Source organism: Meles meles, chromosome 21, assembly GCF_922984935.1.
Source record: "Meles meles chromosome 21, mMelMel3.1 paternal haplotype, whole genome shotgun sequence".
In the NCBI taxonomy this organism is placed as follows: domain Eukaryota; kingdom Metazoa; phylum Chordata; class Mammalia; order Carnivora; family Mustelidae; genus Meles; species Meles meles.
In genome coordinates, this window is record NC_060086.1 from 9,207,154 (window position 1) to 9,222,164 (window position 15,011).

The 15,011-nt window shown below is 62.0% G+C and overlaps 2 protein-coding genes across 5 annotated transcripts; both read left to right on the top strand.

The window, feature by feature from the left end:
• Positions 1-1,723: 1,723 nt before the first annotated feature.
• On the top strand, positions 1,724-12,948 carry LRCH4 (leucine rich repeats and calponin homology domain containing 4). 4 transcript variants are annotated; one of them, XM_045993829.1, is made up of 18 exons: positions 1,724-1,997; positions 5,725-5,869; positions 6,014-6,140; positions 6,297-6,402; positions 8,258-8,394; positions 8,536-8,651; positions 8,793-8,892; positions 9,129-9,219; positions 9,310-9,386; positions 9,510-9,565; positions 9,657-9,782; positions 9,900-9,968; positions 10,064-10,173; positions 10,304-10,387; positions 10,597-10,682; positions 10,914-11,051; positions 11,152-11,229; positions 11,544-12,187. In XM_045993829.1, exons 1-18 carry the CDS (start codon positions 1,778-1,780, stop codon positions 11,739-11,741), a joined length of 2,064 nt encoding a protein of 687 aa, XP_045849785.1. In that variant the 5' UTR covers positions 1,724-1,777; the 3' UTR covers positions 11,742-12,187. The 4 variants fall into 4 exon arrangements, with proteins under 4 accessions (XP_045849785.1, XP_045849787.1, XP_045849784.1 ...); XM_045993831.1 differs by lacking the exon at positions 11,544-12,187 and adding an exon at positions 12,563-12,948 and having other exon boundaries at positions 1,725-1,997; positions 9,504-9,565; XM_045993828.1 differs by having other exon boundaries at positions 1,725-1,997; positions 9,504-9,565.
• Positions 12,949-13,133: 185 nt separating this feature from the next.
• Positions 13,134-14,880, top strand: SAP25 (Sin3A associated protein 25). The gene is made up of 6 exons (XM_045993832.1): positions 13,134-13,482; positions 13,658-13,758; positions 13,862-13,968; positions 14,070-14,223; positions 14,343-14,440; positions 14,523-14,880. The coding sequence occupies exons 1-6, from the start codon at positions 13,349-13,351 to the stop codon at positions 14,808-14,810; spliced, it is 882 nt and encodes a 293-aa protein (XP_045849788.1). The 5' UTR covers positions 13,134-13,348; the 3' UTR covers positions 14,811-14,880.
• Positions 14,881-15,011: the final 131 nt, after the last annotated feature.

Genomic DNA, 15,011 nt, shown 5'->3' on the forward strand with positions numbered 1-15,011 from the left:
TCAGCACAAACTCTTTAGTCTTGGGAAAACACACCCAAAGCAGATTTCCTGGGACAGTAACACCAGTGCATGTGCGAAGGACAACCTACCAAGGTGGAACAAAGGGCTAGAGTTACTCTGACGCTTGGGGTATCTCCCACAGCCTAAGCTTTTAATGTAGTCTCACCGGGGAGAGAGGGGTGCCATGTATGAGAAACAGCAGGAGTTGGGGGTGTGTCTGTCCAGGTAGGACCAAAGGATCTACACCAATAAATCCAAGGAGTAACCGGATCTTCCTGGAACTTGAAGCAATCCGGTCCTGGAAAACCAGCCCTCCGCTGCCTAGCATTACAGACTTTATTGCGCTAGCTAATCGTCAGCCACCCAAACTCCCTTATTCATGGGGACTAGTAAAGAACTAGTTTTGAGACACCGGGGATGGAATTTTAATCATTCAATAAATGTTTAGGAATGTTAACATTTGAGATGTGATTTATAAGAAACTCTCTGTAGTGTGCGGTCAGGCAACTCTGACTGTGTCCTAAGAGGATGCTAATAAGACCTCTCAGCAGACAGGAGGAGGATCGTCGGCTTCCCCCGGTGTTTGGGTCCCCTTTTATCCCTCCATTGCAGCTCAGGAGGCAAAGAAGAGGGTGCGGAGGAAAAAAGCCCACCGAAGAAGCGGGTGGGAAGTCGGGCTTCTAGAGCAAGCGGTAACTTGCGGTTTGCTCTAGCCAACCCATCGACCTCCCTCTGCCTCAGTTTCCTCATTTGTAAAACTGAGGGCTTCTTCTAGAGGGCACGGTCCCTTCTGGACCCCACCCCCCGCCCTGGGGGTTGTCATCACAATTCCCGCCCAGGCGCGCTCTTCGGGGCCGGGCGGCAGCTCTGGGGGGCTCCGGTCTCCCGCAATCCTTCCTCCAGGATTGAGCTGGGCATCTCCGGTCTCTGGGAAGCCCCCCGCCCGCCCGGGCTCCGGACCCCGCCGCAGGGCCTCAGCCTCCACGGCCAGAGGGGCCTCCACGGTCCCTTCGGATGCGTAGACCACCTGCGCACTGGCCTCAGGCATCGGCTGGCTCCAGACCCCCACCCCCGGGCCTTCCTCGCGCCCTCAAAGCGGACTCGCTCCCTAACAGTTCCAGCTCGCACGCGCCACTCCAGCCCCTGCACTGTTCCCAGCTGTGCCGGTGCGCAGAGCTCACATTCTTTACCTCAAGTCTCAAAGTTCTAGCTCACCCGCCTCCTCCTAGGCGAAGGGACCGCCTTCTCGCCCATGCTATTGGTAGGTACAGCCGTCCCTCAGAGAAGAGGCCGGGCCAACTTCCCTGCGGAGGATCTAACTGGCCTTTGTGACAGTCAGTCGCCTGTATCTGCCTTGCGATTGGTCTCCGTTGGAAGAAAACCTGGAGCTCCGGCTTGCGGTCGCTCGGCCTCTATCCCTTCTGCGAGAGCGCCGGCGTCCCCGTCTCCTGGTTAGACCTGATTGGCTCCATCTCCGGACCTCAGCATTGCGATTGGATGCGGCTGCGGGGGGCGGGCCGGCCTGGAGCGTCGGCCGTTGGCGAGCGCTCCATTCTAGCCCCCTCCCTTCTCTCGCCTCACTCCGGCGCAGGAGTCTCCACCCCCCCGGCGGGTTCTGATTAGCCACTTCCGACGCGTCTCGGGGCCGCGATTGGTTCGCCGGGTCCCTGAGCCCGTTTCCGCCCTCTTGAAGCAACTACGGCGGCTCCAAGGAGGGGGAGGGGGAAGGAGGGACGGCCGGTCCCGTCAGTCAGGCAGCGGGAGCCGCCGGGAGCGGATGGCGGCGGCGGTAGCGACCCCACTCGCCGCCGGGGGTGAGGAGGCGGCAGCCACGACCTCCGTTCCAGGGTCTCCGGGGCTGCCCGGGAGCCGCAGTGCAGAGCGGGCCTTAGAGGAGGCCGTGGCCACCGGGACCCTGAACCTATCTAACCGGCGCTTGAAGCACTTCCCCCGGGGCGCGGCCCGCAGCTACGACCTGTCAGACATCACCCAGGCTGGTGAGTGCACCCGGCCCCCTACCCAGCTCGGACCCTCATTTGCATAGCCGCACCCCTGGCTGGTTTCTCACGGGGCTCGGGAGTCTGGCCCGCCCCTTCACCTGACCGTCGGGGTTCTCGACCCCGCCGATTTGCATAAGCCTGCTACCTCCCCCTCCCCACTGTGAGAACTACCAGACAATGAACGCGTTTCTCGTTTGCACGGAACGCCCAGCGCCCCGGCCGAGCGTCGTGAGAATTCCCCGTCTTCAGCTTCTCTTTATTTGCATAGCTGCGCACCTGTAGAACGGTCCCGCCCCTCACCTGGGTGACTCATTTGCATGATCTCTTCAACCTCAGTTCTGATCCGTCCTTAAAGCAGCCCCCACGAGCCCCTCTGAGGACTCCTTTATCTTCCTCCACTTCGTCTCCCAACTCCCCCCGCCCCCGTTCCACCGAGATGCGAGCAGCCGTAGGCCCCCCCTCTTCTCTAGGATTTGCCCCTAACAACCTGGTGTTTCTGTTTACCGTGCCTGTTGCCCCGCCCCCTAAGGTCGCAGGCCCTCTCGACTCTTCACCCAGCTAGCCTATGGGAAAGAAGCAAATACTCCATGTCCCCGAACTCTTTTCTCCTCGAGCTCTCTTCCACCTATTATCCCTGACCCCCTTATCCGAGACTCCCCCTCCTTGCGTGTGTGAGGTCACTGTGGAGCCTGTGACCTCATAGGGACCCTAGAATTCCCGTTTCGGCTTCTGCTTTCCCCAGAGGGAGGGACTTGAGGCAGTTGATGAAAGGAAGGAAATCTTATCTCCTGGCTAGAAGTGCTGGGAAACTAGAGACTGTCCCACTGCCCTTCTACTCCCCCACTCCCAGATCCCTCTAATCGTGCTCCTTCCTTCCTGGTGTCTCTCTCTCTCTCTCTCTTTTTTAGATTTTGTTTATTTATTTCATAGAGATCCCAAGTAGGCAGAGAGGCAGACAGAGAGAGGCGGAAGCAGGCTCCCTGCTGAGCAGAGAGCCCGAGGCGGGGCTTGATTCCAGGATCCTGGGATCATGACCTGAGCTGAAGGCAGGGGCTTTAACCCACTGAGCCACCCAGGCGCCCCCTTCCTGGTGTCTCTTGAGGGCAGGGTGTGGGGGACTCTACCACGACAGGTGAGTCAGGCCGCAGCTGCTCAGGAGGCTACAACCTATGACCTTGGGCTGGCAGCTGGGGGGTGGAGATTGGGAGGGGGGAGGAGGCCTGCATTCCCGAAGCCCCACCCCAGCCTAGCCCAGGGTGGGACTTGGGGCTGGCTGCGTGTCCTCCTCTCCCCAGGACACTGCTCTGCGACTGCTGGCATTTCTTCCGCAGGTGCCTTCTCACCTGCAAACACGCACGTGGGCACGACCCTGTTTTCTCCACTGTTCTGGGGAGGACCGGTTTAAACCTCTCCACTTTACTTGGGTGGTTGGGTAAACTCCCTTCCCCGCCATGCAGTGAGTGAGTTCAGGGACCGGGTGAGCCCCAGGAACCATTCCTCTCCCTCTCAGTCTCCCCCAGCCGCCTAACCCCCAAGCTCCAGATTGACCTCAGCAGCTGTGTGACACTCGCCGTCTGTTCCCTTTCCCCTCCCCCTTGCTTGTTTTTTGACAAAGACCAAATGTTATTTCTTTACTTCTTTAGGGCTCTGCCTCTGTGAGTGGACTCCTGGGGAAAACTACCAAGAACTCCCTGGCCCCTCCCAGCTTCTGCCCCCTCCCACCCTCCTCCACCAGCATTCCGGCTCAGGGTGCAGGCCCTTCTGAGTGAGCTTGTGTGTTGGAGCGGGAAAATTCCCCTTCCGGAGGGCCTCTCCCCACCCCGCTCCCCATGCAGAAATCCTGAGTCCTTTCTGGACCCAGGTTGTAGGCCAGGTGGACTCTGTCTCATCCGGAACGTGCTCCTCTGACCCCTCTCCCCAAGCAGATTGCTGATAGTTTGGGGTGGAAAAGGGAAGTGACAGTCAGGGTTGCCCATACCCTGTCCTCTACACCTCCTTGCCCTACAGCCCAGACCAAACACTTCAACACTCCGCCAAATTATTTCGAGCCCTCTCCTGCTTTCCCAGCTCTTTCTGAAGCATTGTTTTCCCTGAATATCTCCTGTGGCGCGGGTCTCTGATACCCTCTGGAGTCTGTTCCTTGGGGCCCCCGAAAGTAGGATGAATCCTGAGATGGCGGGGAGGGGCGGCTCTCGCAAAGGAGAAGTGCAGCTCCCTGTCTTACAGACCACATCCTGTGCCTCCTATGCCCTGCCTCCTCCAGCCTGGGCTCCCTTCCGCCCCGAGCTTTTACCCCACCACGGCTTAGCCCATCTTGTCCTCCCCGCTCTTCACCCACAGCGTGCACAAGCGCGCGCACACACGCGTAGACGAGGGGGAGCAGGCAGGTGGGGGGCAGACATAGGAGGACTGCATCTGGCTGCCTCCCGCTCGGGGCAACCTGCTCCTGAAGACCTGGATGGGTCTTCTCTCTTTGCACACCAGGGCTGTGAGCAGAGAGGGAGAAAAAAGGAGGCCTGATGTCTCGGGCTGTCATCCGCCCTGGTAAATATAGGGCCCACCAGACACAGAACCTGATAGATTGTTTCTACTCCATTTCCTGTCACAAGACTCATTTCCTTGGGGGATAGACCCCAGCTTCCCTCCCATCAGCTTTGGCTCACGCCTTCCTGGGGAGGGCTGCCTAAGAAGCTCACTGAAGTTCTAGCGCCAGGGACATCCCCCTGCAGGCCCTGGGCCCCTCCCTGTGCAGGCGAGGAGAGGAAACAAACCCAGGCTTGCAGAGCTCTGAGCGGTTAGTGTCCCCAGACTGGCAGAAACCCCATGCCTGACTCCTTTCATTGGAGTAGCAAGCGACCCCTTGAAATAAGCGGTGGTCATAGGCTTTCCCTTCCCTCCCTTCCTCCCCGCTCCTCACCCACACCAAGACACAGGCGAAAGTGCTGAGCGCCTAAAGCCTGGGTCAGTAAGAGAGGAAGTAGAGGACGGCCAGTGGGACTGGAAGAGGGTGGGAAAGAGGCGGGTCCTCAAGAGGCTGGGGTGGGAGGGACCTGAGGACTCCAGCTTCCACCTCCAGCCTGGTCGGCTCGCCTTCCCCTCCTGGTCCTTGGGTGTCTTTCCTTCTCAAACCCTTGGAGCTGGCTTGCTGATCTCAGGGGCCGAAGAACAACCATTGTCCAGTGTGCCAGGAGCCTTACTTAGTCTCTAGAGCCAGACTCTAATGACCCTTGGCTTCTCCCCTGTGTTGAAAAGAGGTTGAGGCTGGGGATAAAGGTCCCCGAGGAGGGGCAAAGAGGGATTAGCTTTCTCAGTGGTCTCCCTGGGCAGCTTCATTTTGAGCCTCCCAGCCCATTACCTTGCGGTTTTCTTTGGAGCACCGGCCTTCGCCATAGAACGGCAGGAACCGCAGGTGTTCTAGAAGCCAGTCACCCTTTCCAGGATAGCCCTTCATTTGCGTATCTGAAGGTGGTGGTCATGGTTTGTCCTGAGTGTGGGCTTCTCCAGCCTAGTGACCCTGCGGCCTTTGCTGTTCTGGTAATGCTCGGAATGTACTTGGTTTTGCAGAAAGCTTTGTTCTCTCCAGGGAGCCCAGGTTTACAGGCCTGATTCTTTAGGTCCAAAGGGGAGGCGGACTGCTGGGCAGCCGGCTCTGGGAAAGTTGAGGGCCCTTCTGTCCAGGGCTGGGCCTGTCCATAGCTCTCCCCTGATTTCTTGCTTCTCCTAGACCTGTCCCGGAACCGGTTCCCTGAGGTGCCGGAGGCTGCATGCCAGCTGGTGTCCCTGGAGGGCCTGAGCCTCTACCACAATTGCCTGAGATGCCTGAACCCAGCCTTGGGGAATCTCACAGCCCTTACCTACCTCAACCTCAGGTAGGGAGGCGTGGCCGGCAGAGGGTGGGAGTCCCAAGTCCCAGCGCACCGTACCCTGAGTGCCCCTCCCAGTGCCCTGGAGAGAGGGCAGCACGGGGCTGCCGGGCCTGGGGAGTGAGCCCCATGCCTTTCTCCCTTCCACAGCCGAAACCAGCTGTCATCGCTGCCGCCCTACATCTGCCAGCTGCCCCTGAGGGTGCTCATCGTCAGCAACAACAAACTGGGAGCTCTGCCTCCCGACATCAGCGCCTTGGGAAGCCTGCGGCAGCTTGTGAGGGCAGGGCAAGAAGGGGGGCCGTCGAGCCGGGCACCAGGGGCCTTTGGAGAGTTTGGGGAGGGGGGCACTGAAGGAGGTGGCCAGGGGCCGGAGGCAGTTTCTGATGCCCCTGGTCTCGTGGCTCCTGGCCTACTTCTTTCCTCACTGCAGGATGTGAGCGGCAACGAGTTGCAGGCCCTCCCGGCAGAGCTGTGCAGTCTCCCTTCCCTGCGGGACCTCAGCGTGCGCAGGAACCAGCTCAGCACCCTGCCTGATGGTGAGGAGAAGAGAGATCTGGCGGGGGCGGGGGTGTGTGGAGAGAGCGCGCATGTCTGCACCGCAGAAGTCCCAAAGACTCTTCACAGAACGTCGGTGTCCTAGGTGCCCAGGGTTTTGCAGCGTCTAAGACAAACTAAATTACTTGGTCTTGACCGGCATTCCTCCGAGGCTGACAAGGCATGGGTTACTAACTTTATCTCCACAAATGAGGAACAAGGCACAGAAAGGAGAGTGGGTAGGTGGGTCGGCACCCTGCAGAATCCCAAGGTTGGAAAGGGCCTTCAGGGTCACCCAGGGCCGTCACTCACCCAGTGGGAGCGCTCAGGCACCCGAGTCAGATGATGCCCTGTGCCGCCTCCCCAAAGATTCCGAGTCGGTGGAGCCATGAGCTGGAGCCCAAGCAGCCCCCAACCCCATTTGAATGAGCTAATCGTGATCCGCTGCAACATTTGATAGCCTCTGCTCGGAAGCGGGCGCCCCTTCCCTTATTCCGCCGGCACTGTTGTGTGCGTCCTGTGTTTTAGGTGGGGGTCGGGTAGACGGGGATGTCACTCACACCTGGGGCCAACTCTGAAAATGTCCGTGCTTCGTGGGGAGAGACAAGTGGAGGGACGTGCTAGAACAGGCCATGGAAAGAGCTGCGGGAGCTAGAGGGAGGCTTGTGGCCCTGCTCGGGGAGCTTGAGGAAGACTTCTCCCTCGAGGTGTGTCGGGAGCTGACCCGTGAAGGAAAGTTCTCCTTCCTTCTGCATCCCAGGCAGAGGGAACCCATGTGCAAAGCATGTGGGTGGGAGGGAGCACTGCCAGGCACGGATGTGGTGAGAGATGCAAGCCAGGGCCCGGTGGGAAGGACTGGAGCCATGCACATCTTGGTTTTAAAGAACAAGAGAGGCGGTCAGGTGGTCACCCATTTTCTCTGGGCTCCGTCTACTTCTCCTCTGGCCCTCTTTCCTTCTAAGTCGGTAGCAGTGTAAACAAGCATTTGATCAGGGTGCCCTCTGGGCCGTAAGAGAGAGGCAAGCAAAATGCCCTGGGAACAGGGAATTCCAGCCTGAATCTCTGGAGAGATTTCACGGAAGAGGCAACACTTGAGCTGCACGTTGAAAGATGGTCACAAAAATGCGTGTCCCAGCTGAGCACACAGCATGTGGAAAGGCCCAGAAGCCTTTCTGGCTTTATTTTCACAAATGAGGGGGTTCACAGGGCTGGAGGTTGTCTGATGTGGTGCGAGGGTGGGTAGTGAGATGGGAAACGTGGACCGAGCGAGATCATGAACACCCGGACCGAGCTGGGCCTGGGGGTGGTGAGTGCTCTTCTGTGTGTCTAGTCACCCCTCATCCGACTGTGCATGTGTGAGAGGTAGAAAAAGGGCACCCTTTCGCGTGGGTGGGCACAGCCTTGCCTGGGGCGGGGAGGGCTTAGCTGGTGAAGTTCCGGTGGGATTGCAGGCCCCTCCTGCTTGGGTGCCTTTGCGCAGGTCATGGTCCGCTCACCCTCAGCAGCCTGGGCTGCAAGTCATGGTTTTTGAGCTGTGCAGTGTCGCAGTTTGGGTCTTCGGATGGTCAGTCGGGGATGAAGGAGTGGTCGAAGTATGGAGTGGGCCAGGTGGGGCAGAGGAGAGAGAAGCCCATGAGATGGGCAGGAGCTCAGGGAGGGGAGGCCTGGAGGTGGGCCCGATCCAAGCAGGAAGGGAAGCAGGGAGGTTGTTCCTGGGGCACGCCCTCAGCCAGCCAGCCAGGCCAGAGGACGTGGTGGCCGCAAGGGTGGCGAGTGGGCCAGAGCAGAGGGCAGAGGAAGTGAGCACAAGGCCCCACCCTTGGGCAGGCTCCTGACTCTTCCCTCACCCACCCCCAGAGCTGGGGGATCTTCCTCTTGTCCGCCTGGATTTCTCCTGTAACCGTGTCTCCCGCATCCCGGTCTCCTTCTGCCGCCTCAGGCACCTGCAGGTCATTCTGCTGGACAGCAACCCCCTGCAGAGCCCTCCGGCTCAGGTGAGGGGGGCGGATTGCCCTAGACCATGGGGACAGGGCTGGGAATGGGTAGGAGTTGGGAGATGAGTCCCTTTAGTAGCCAGGCAGGATCCGGGGGAGCCCCCTTCCCTTAACGCCTACCATGTGCCTCCCTATACCTAGATCTGTCTGAAGGGGAAACTTCACATCTTCAAGTACTTGTCGACAGAAGCTGGGCGGCGTGGGGGGTCTGCGCTGGGGGACCTGGCCCCTTCCCGCCCCCCGAGTTTCAGTCCCTGGTAAGTCCCAAGTGGGAAGGAAGGAAGCTCCTGGTTACTTCCTGCCCCTTCCTGGCAGCACGATTTTATGGGTTTTGGTGGGAGGATGAGGGGGGTTGTTGCCCGGTGCTGGACTGACTGGCTCTCCCTGGCGGCCACTAGCCCTGCTGAGGACTTATTTCCTGGACGTCGGTACGATGGCGGGCTGGACTCAGGCTTCCACAGCGTGGACAGTGGCAGCAAGAGGTGGTCTGGAAATGAGGTAAGGGCCTCCCTTCCACAGGACATTGGGGGTCTTGGCTCTGGGGGAGAACCTCTGAGTCAGGACCCTTTGCTTGATGCCAGGGAATATCAGGGTGACTGCTAGTGTCTGGAGTGGTCTTTTTCCCTTGCCCAGGTATCTCGGGGAAGGGCTGGCTCAGCAGCAGACCCCAAGGGCATGAACCCCACGAACCCCCAGCACTACAGCGCAGCTCGCTCCCGTTTTTGCATTTCTAGTCAACAGATGAATTTTCGGAGTTGTCCTTCCGGATCTCGGAGCTGGCCCGGGAGCCTCGGGGGCCCAGGGAGCGGAGAGAAGATGGCTCTGGTGAGTGGTGGGCTCAGGGTATGGGTGTGGGGTAAGGTACGAGTGCCTGGAGGCCCCCAGATGCTTGCTGACGTGCCCTGGCCTCTCTAGGTGACGGAGACCCCGAGCAGATTGACTTCATTGACAGCCACGTGCCTGGGGAGGACGAGGAGCGAGGCGCTGCAGAGGTGAGGGTCCCGTTCCTGGCCGCGTGCAGGTCCTGTGCAGTGTGCAAGGGACCTGGGGCGGGGGGCGGCACAGGCTTGGGGTAGCACTCCCTCCATCCCCTGCTGCTCTTTCCTTAGGAGCAGCGGCCACCAGAATTAAGCCCTGTGTCAGGGGACACCGAGAAGGCGCCAAGCAGCAGGTACCCCGGAGCCACCTGACCCCGTACCTTTTCACCTCCCTCCTGTCCCGGGACCCGGCTCTGCCTCACTGGTCCTGTCTCTGCCCCACAGGCGGGAGGAGCCGGCCGGGGAGGAGCGGCGGCGCCCCGACACCTTGCAGTTGTGGCAGGAGCGGGAGCGGCGGCAGCAGCAGCAGCAGCAGCACAGCGGGCTGTGGGGGGCCCCCAGGAAGGACAGGTGTGGGCAAGGGGCCAGGGTTGGGCGGCGGGGCCCTGGAAATGAGGGGAAACGAGTTGGCGGGGTAGGCGGGTTCCTGGCCTGCGCGGCTGACCCCACATGTCCTTCATTTGCCAGTTTTCTGAAGCTGGGGATCAGGGCTGCTGGCGGAGGGGCCGCTGCCTCGTCCGCTCAGGCCTCCTATGAGTATGTGTCCTCCCAGATCCGCCTCCCTGAGCTCTGTCCCTACACGCCGTCCCCGCCCCCGCCATCCCCTCTGACTCGTTCCTGTCCGTCCTCAGAGGCATGCCCAAGTCCTGTGGCACCCAGCTGGGAGCTCCAGGAGCACAGGGAGCCCCCGCCCCGGCCCCCACCTCCACCTCCCAGGAGCCCCTTCCTGCGGCTGGACCAGGTGGGACAGGGACTGGGGGAAGAGGAGGCGGGACTCTGTAGGTGAGGGGGTGGCAGGGGCCTGGTGGCCGGAGGGAAGAGGGGACTCTGAAGGCTGTCTTTTCTCACCGGGCTCTGGCTCTGGCCCCCAGCAACAGCGCCTGCTCCCCGGCCACTCGGCTCCATTCAGAGACCAAACAGCTTCCTCTTCCGTTCTTCCTCTCAGAGTGGCTCAGGTGCGTTTCCCCTGTCCCCAGTGCTAGCCCAGCCCTCAGCCCTGGGCTCCGGACACCCCTTCTGGCCCGGGAGTTCGCTAGTCTGTTGTGCTTTGTGTGGGAAATCCCACAAGCTCGGAGGCAGGAGATGTGAGTGCCAGACACTGTGACCCAGCTAGGAAGTCGGCGGCCGGTGACAGAGACAGCCCGCATTCCTCTCCCTTCTCCAGGCCCTTCCTCACCAGACACTGTCTTGAGACCTCGGCGATCGCCGCAGCTTCTGGATGAAAGGGAGCTGACCGCACAGCTGCGCCAGGTGGGAGAGGCGGGGCCTGTGGGGCCGGGCGCGGGGGTGGGGGGGGGGTGGGGGGGTGGGGGGGGGTGGGGGGGTGGGGGAGGAGGGGGGGGGGGGAGGTGAGGGGGCACTCAGCCTCCTGGAGTTCCCTGGCTGCCCACTGCACCCTGTGGGTGCTTCCACTGAGGACACGAGGGGCAGGCGGGAGTCCCCACTGATCCTGACCCCTCCCCCCATGCTCCTGCCTCCCAGGTCCTCGAGTCAAGGCTGCAGCGGCCGCTGCCCGAGGACCTGGCAGAAGCTCTGGCCAATGGGGTCGTCCTGTGTCAGCTGGCCAACCAGCTGCGGCCCCGCTGCGTGCCCTTCATCCACGTGCCCTCACCTGCTGTGGTCCGTTCTGTCCCCGGGCGGGAGGCGGGGGCTGGGACGGGCCGGCGGCCAGGGCCTCTCCCTCACTCTCTTCTCCTTTTCCTTTCTCATCCTCCCTCAGCCAAAACTTAGCGCTCTCAAGTCTCGGAAAAACGTGGAGAGTTTCTTAGAAGCCTGTCGAAAGATGGGGGTGCCTGAGGTATGAGGGGCATATTCTGGGGAGCCCAGGGCAGGTCCCTACTATAAAGGGTAGCGACGTTCCGGGCTCAGCTGAGCACTCCGCATGGGTGGCGGGATTCCATTCACAGGGGTGTCTGCTCCCCAGAAAGAAGCATGTCCGCAAGTCCCTGTCCTGCATGTGTCCCTGCCCTGCCTGCCACCCTGCCCTGCACTCCGCATGTGGGCGTGGCTCAGCCCCTGGCACGTGAGGGCAGGGCGTGGGAAGAATTGTCTTGCTGCTGCTGCTGACGTCTGCTCTTTGTCCTTGTCCGTCTGTCCCTACTCCCTTCCTAGGCCGACCTGTGCTCGCCCTCGGATCTCCTCCAGGGCACTGCCCAGGGGCTGTGGACCACCCTGGAGGCTGTGAAGCGGGTGGGGGGCAGGGCGCCCCCGCCCGTCTGGCCCCCTTCTGGTCTGGGCGGCTTCATCTTCTTCTACGTGGTCCTCATGCTGCTGCTCTTTGTCGTCTACACTCGGCTCCTGGGTTCCTAGGACCTGAAGTCACCCTTTCTCCCCGCCCCCATCACCCTATTTCTATTTATGACTCCTGTGCGACCCCGGTCCCTACCAGTGGTGCCTTCAGCCCCTACCAAAGACAGTAGTGAGCCCCCTCCCCTCACAAACACTGACCTCAGAGGCCCCACTCTGGTGTACCCAGACCCTGGGCCCCCAGCCTCTGGCCACCCTCCTGTAGCCCCTTCCCTTCCCTCACCTCTCAGTGCTGATGGTGCCTTCATCCCTCCAGGCCCTGCCCTCTGCTCCCTCAGAGGGTCGATCTCAACTTTCCTCCTTTTGCCGTCCCCCTCCCATTCCCCCCCCCCCCGCATTGTTCTGGGGAGCTAAATTATCTATATTTTGTAGAGAGAACTCTATATTTGTAGAGGATACAGGAGCCCAGGCTGGGTCCCTGTCTCTGTGTATAAATTGTACAGACCGTGGCCGCCTCTTGTGTGTGTGTGTTTGCGTCTGCTCCTGCTGTGGCCAGGCCCAGCCCTGGCCGTGTCCCAGGGGCTCTGTGTGTCAGCCTGCCTGTTCCAGCATTTCCCTCCGGAAATGACAGGTCTCTGCTCCCCTGAGCCTTGGCCTCCTGTGTCATCGCCCTTCTGTCACCTGCTGGCAGCTTCCTCGTATCTCGTTTGTCCCCAAGCCATGTCCAGGGTGCCCCTGACCTTTGCCGCCACCACCTGGAAGGGCCGTCCTGTCAGCCCTGTCTGCCCAGGCTTCTGTAGGGTTTCTCCCGCCCTGCCCTCCGAGAAGGACCGGGAAGGCAGAGAACAAGGTGACGGGAACTTAACCCGGGCCCCTCCCCCCAGGAGTCCCTGTGCCAGCCCCACCACATCTTGGAAGAGGAGGGGGCCCCGGGAAGGGGCCTCCCCTACGTCGCTGCTGTCATCCACGCACTGCTGGAACGGCCATAGGGGTCGAGGTCGGGGCACAGGGCTCCAATCCGGCCGGGAACCCAGGAACTGAGAAGACAGCCGCGTCCGGCTCTGCTCCCTAGCAAGGACTCTGGTGAGGGCGGCCTCGGGCTTGGCCCTGTTACTTGGGTGCCCCTCGGCCTGCCCTAGGGCTTGGAAGTTTACGGCCCAGCAAGGCCCTTGGCTGCCCCGGGTGTGGCCGAGGGTCTGGGATCGAAGAAGGGCGCCGGATGTTGTGTCAAGTGCAATAAAGAAGAAGCCGGGCCCTCTAGGTTGCCCCTCAGGTGTGCGTGTGTGTGTCCGTCTGCGAATGAATGGGGTGCGTCGTGGGGAAGGAGGCGGACCTGCCGCACGGGGCGCCGCCGCTCTTCCGTGGCGGGCGGCGCGCGGACCCCGCCAGCCCCGCCGCCAGGGGGCGCCCGCGAGACCCCCGGCGGGAGCGCGCGCCACGTGGCCCGGAAACGCGCTGGGCGCCGGCGTGGTCGCGAGGCCCCGCGAGGTGGGCCGGCGACTGGCGCTCGCGGGACGAGAGGGCGGGCCGCCGCGGGACGAGGGAGCCTCGTGGGGCCGGGAGGAGCGAGGTGGGAGGCGCGGGTGGTGTGGACGGCGTGGACGGTGTAGACTGCGCAGACGCGGGGCCCAGAGGTGCTTCCCCGCGCTGCCCTCCCCGCCAGACGCGGCATGTTGCCCCGGCCGCCTCCGCTGTGGGACGCGGGCAAAGAGCAGGCGCCCGAGGAACAAGGCCCCTCGGTGGGCGAGGCCTGGAGCTCTGGAGAGGAAGAACTGGGGGAGCCAGGAACCCCCCCACAGGACAGGTGAGGGGCTCCGCCGCAGGGAAATCCGACAGGGGGCCCCACCGTGGGAGGAAACCCCCGTCGCCCGCACGGAGGACCGGGTGTGCTCAGACTCCCTGCCCCAGGCTCCCCGGGCCCTGCCTCGGAGGTAAGGGGGAGGCTGTGACGGGTGCACCTCAGTACCTCCCCCTCCCAGCCCGCAGCCCCGGTCCCGAAGGCCTTCCTGGACCCGGAGAGAGCAGCTGCTGCCCCGGGCCCCCCCAGCCCTGGCTGCCGAGCAGTCCCCAGGAACCCCAGGTAGGTCCAGGCCTTGCAGTCTTTACCCACCCCACCCCCAGACACCTTTCCGCAGACTCCTGAACCCCTTTTAATCTCTTCAACTGTCCCCCCACCCCTGCAGTTGCCCTGCCACCCCAGATGGCCTGGGAGGTGGCCCCCTCAAGGATGACCGTCCTAGCACCGTGGCACCCCAGCTACAAGGCTAAAGCAGGACCTCGGCTGGTGTGGGTGAGTTGGGAGTATCTGTGGTCCAGGCCTTGGGAGGGGGCAGGGGTGCCCCGGGAGGGGGCCGAAGCTCCAGGGATCGATCTTTCCTGCCTCTGGCACAGGGGCCCAGCTGTGCGTCAGGCGCCTCTTTCTCAGGCCGGACTTTGTGTCATCCCTCATTCTGGCCACTGTATGAGGCCGCGTCAGGCCGGGACCTCAGACCCTGGGCTCCAGCAACAGGACATCAGAACGGAGAGCACGCGCCCAGGGACGCAGGTACTTTGCTTGGTCCCCCAGGCTCTGGAGGTTCCCTGTGTGAGCTCGTCTGGGAACCAGTGCGGCCCTCGCTGGTGTGGGAAGCCCAGCCCGCTGCCCTATTGGCTTTTCCCTCTCAGGGCTCCCGGTGATGTGCCCTGAAGATGTCTTTCTGTCAGACCCGCTGCTGCCCTGTGGCCAGCGTGTCCCGCTGTACCTGTCGGAGGCCTCTCAGCAGGTGAGTGTAATTCCTGCCCTGGCCTCGGGCCAGTCCCCCCGCAGGGCTTGGGAGGAGACACTTCTCCATGCTCTCTCCTCAGGTCATGGGCTCTTTGAAGCTGCTGCTCCCACCTCCTGTCATGTCTCCCTGGGTCCTCCGCACCCCATCCCCGGGCTGCTCCACCGCCTGGCTCAGTGGGCCTGAGCTGATCGCCCTCACTGGCCTCCTGCAGATGAGCCAGGGGGCTCCGAGACCTGCCTCCTCGGGGGCTTCCACGCCCCCTGCTGGCTCCCCAGACCCTGGATCTGACCACCCAGGCTCCAGTGGCAGCCCCAGCTGTTCTGGCTGCACTGACCCGTCTGTCCCACGAACTCCAGAAGCCCACTGAACATAGCTCTTCTGTGGGCAGTGTGGGTCCCCTCCCCCACCCCACTCCCAGGTTCTGTTAACAATAAAACACTGTTTTGGTTTGCAAACAAGCTCCTTGTAGTAAGTGAGTAGCCGAGTGGGGCCTGGAGACAGGAATGGGTTCTCCTCTATGTGGCTTAGGCTGTCCTCTCCTCAAACTCTCGTTACTCTTCGGTCACCC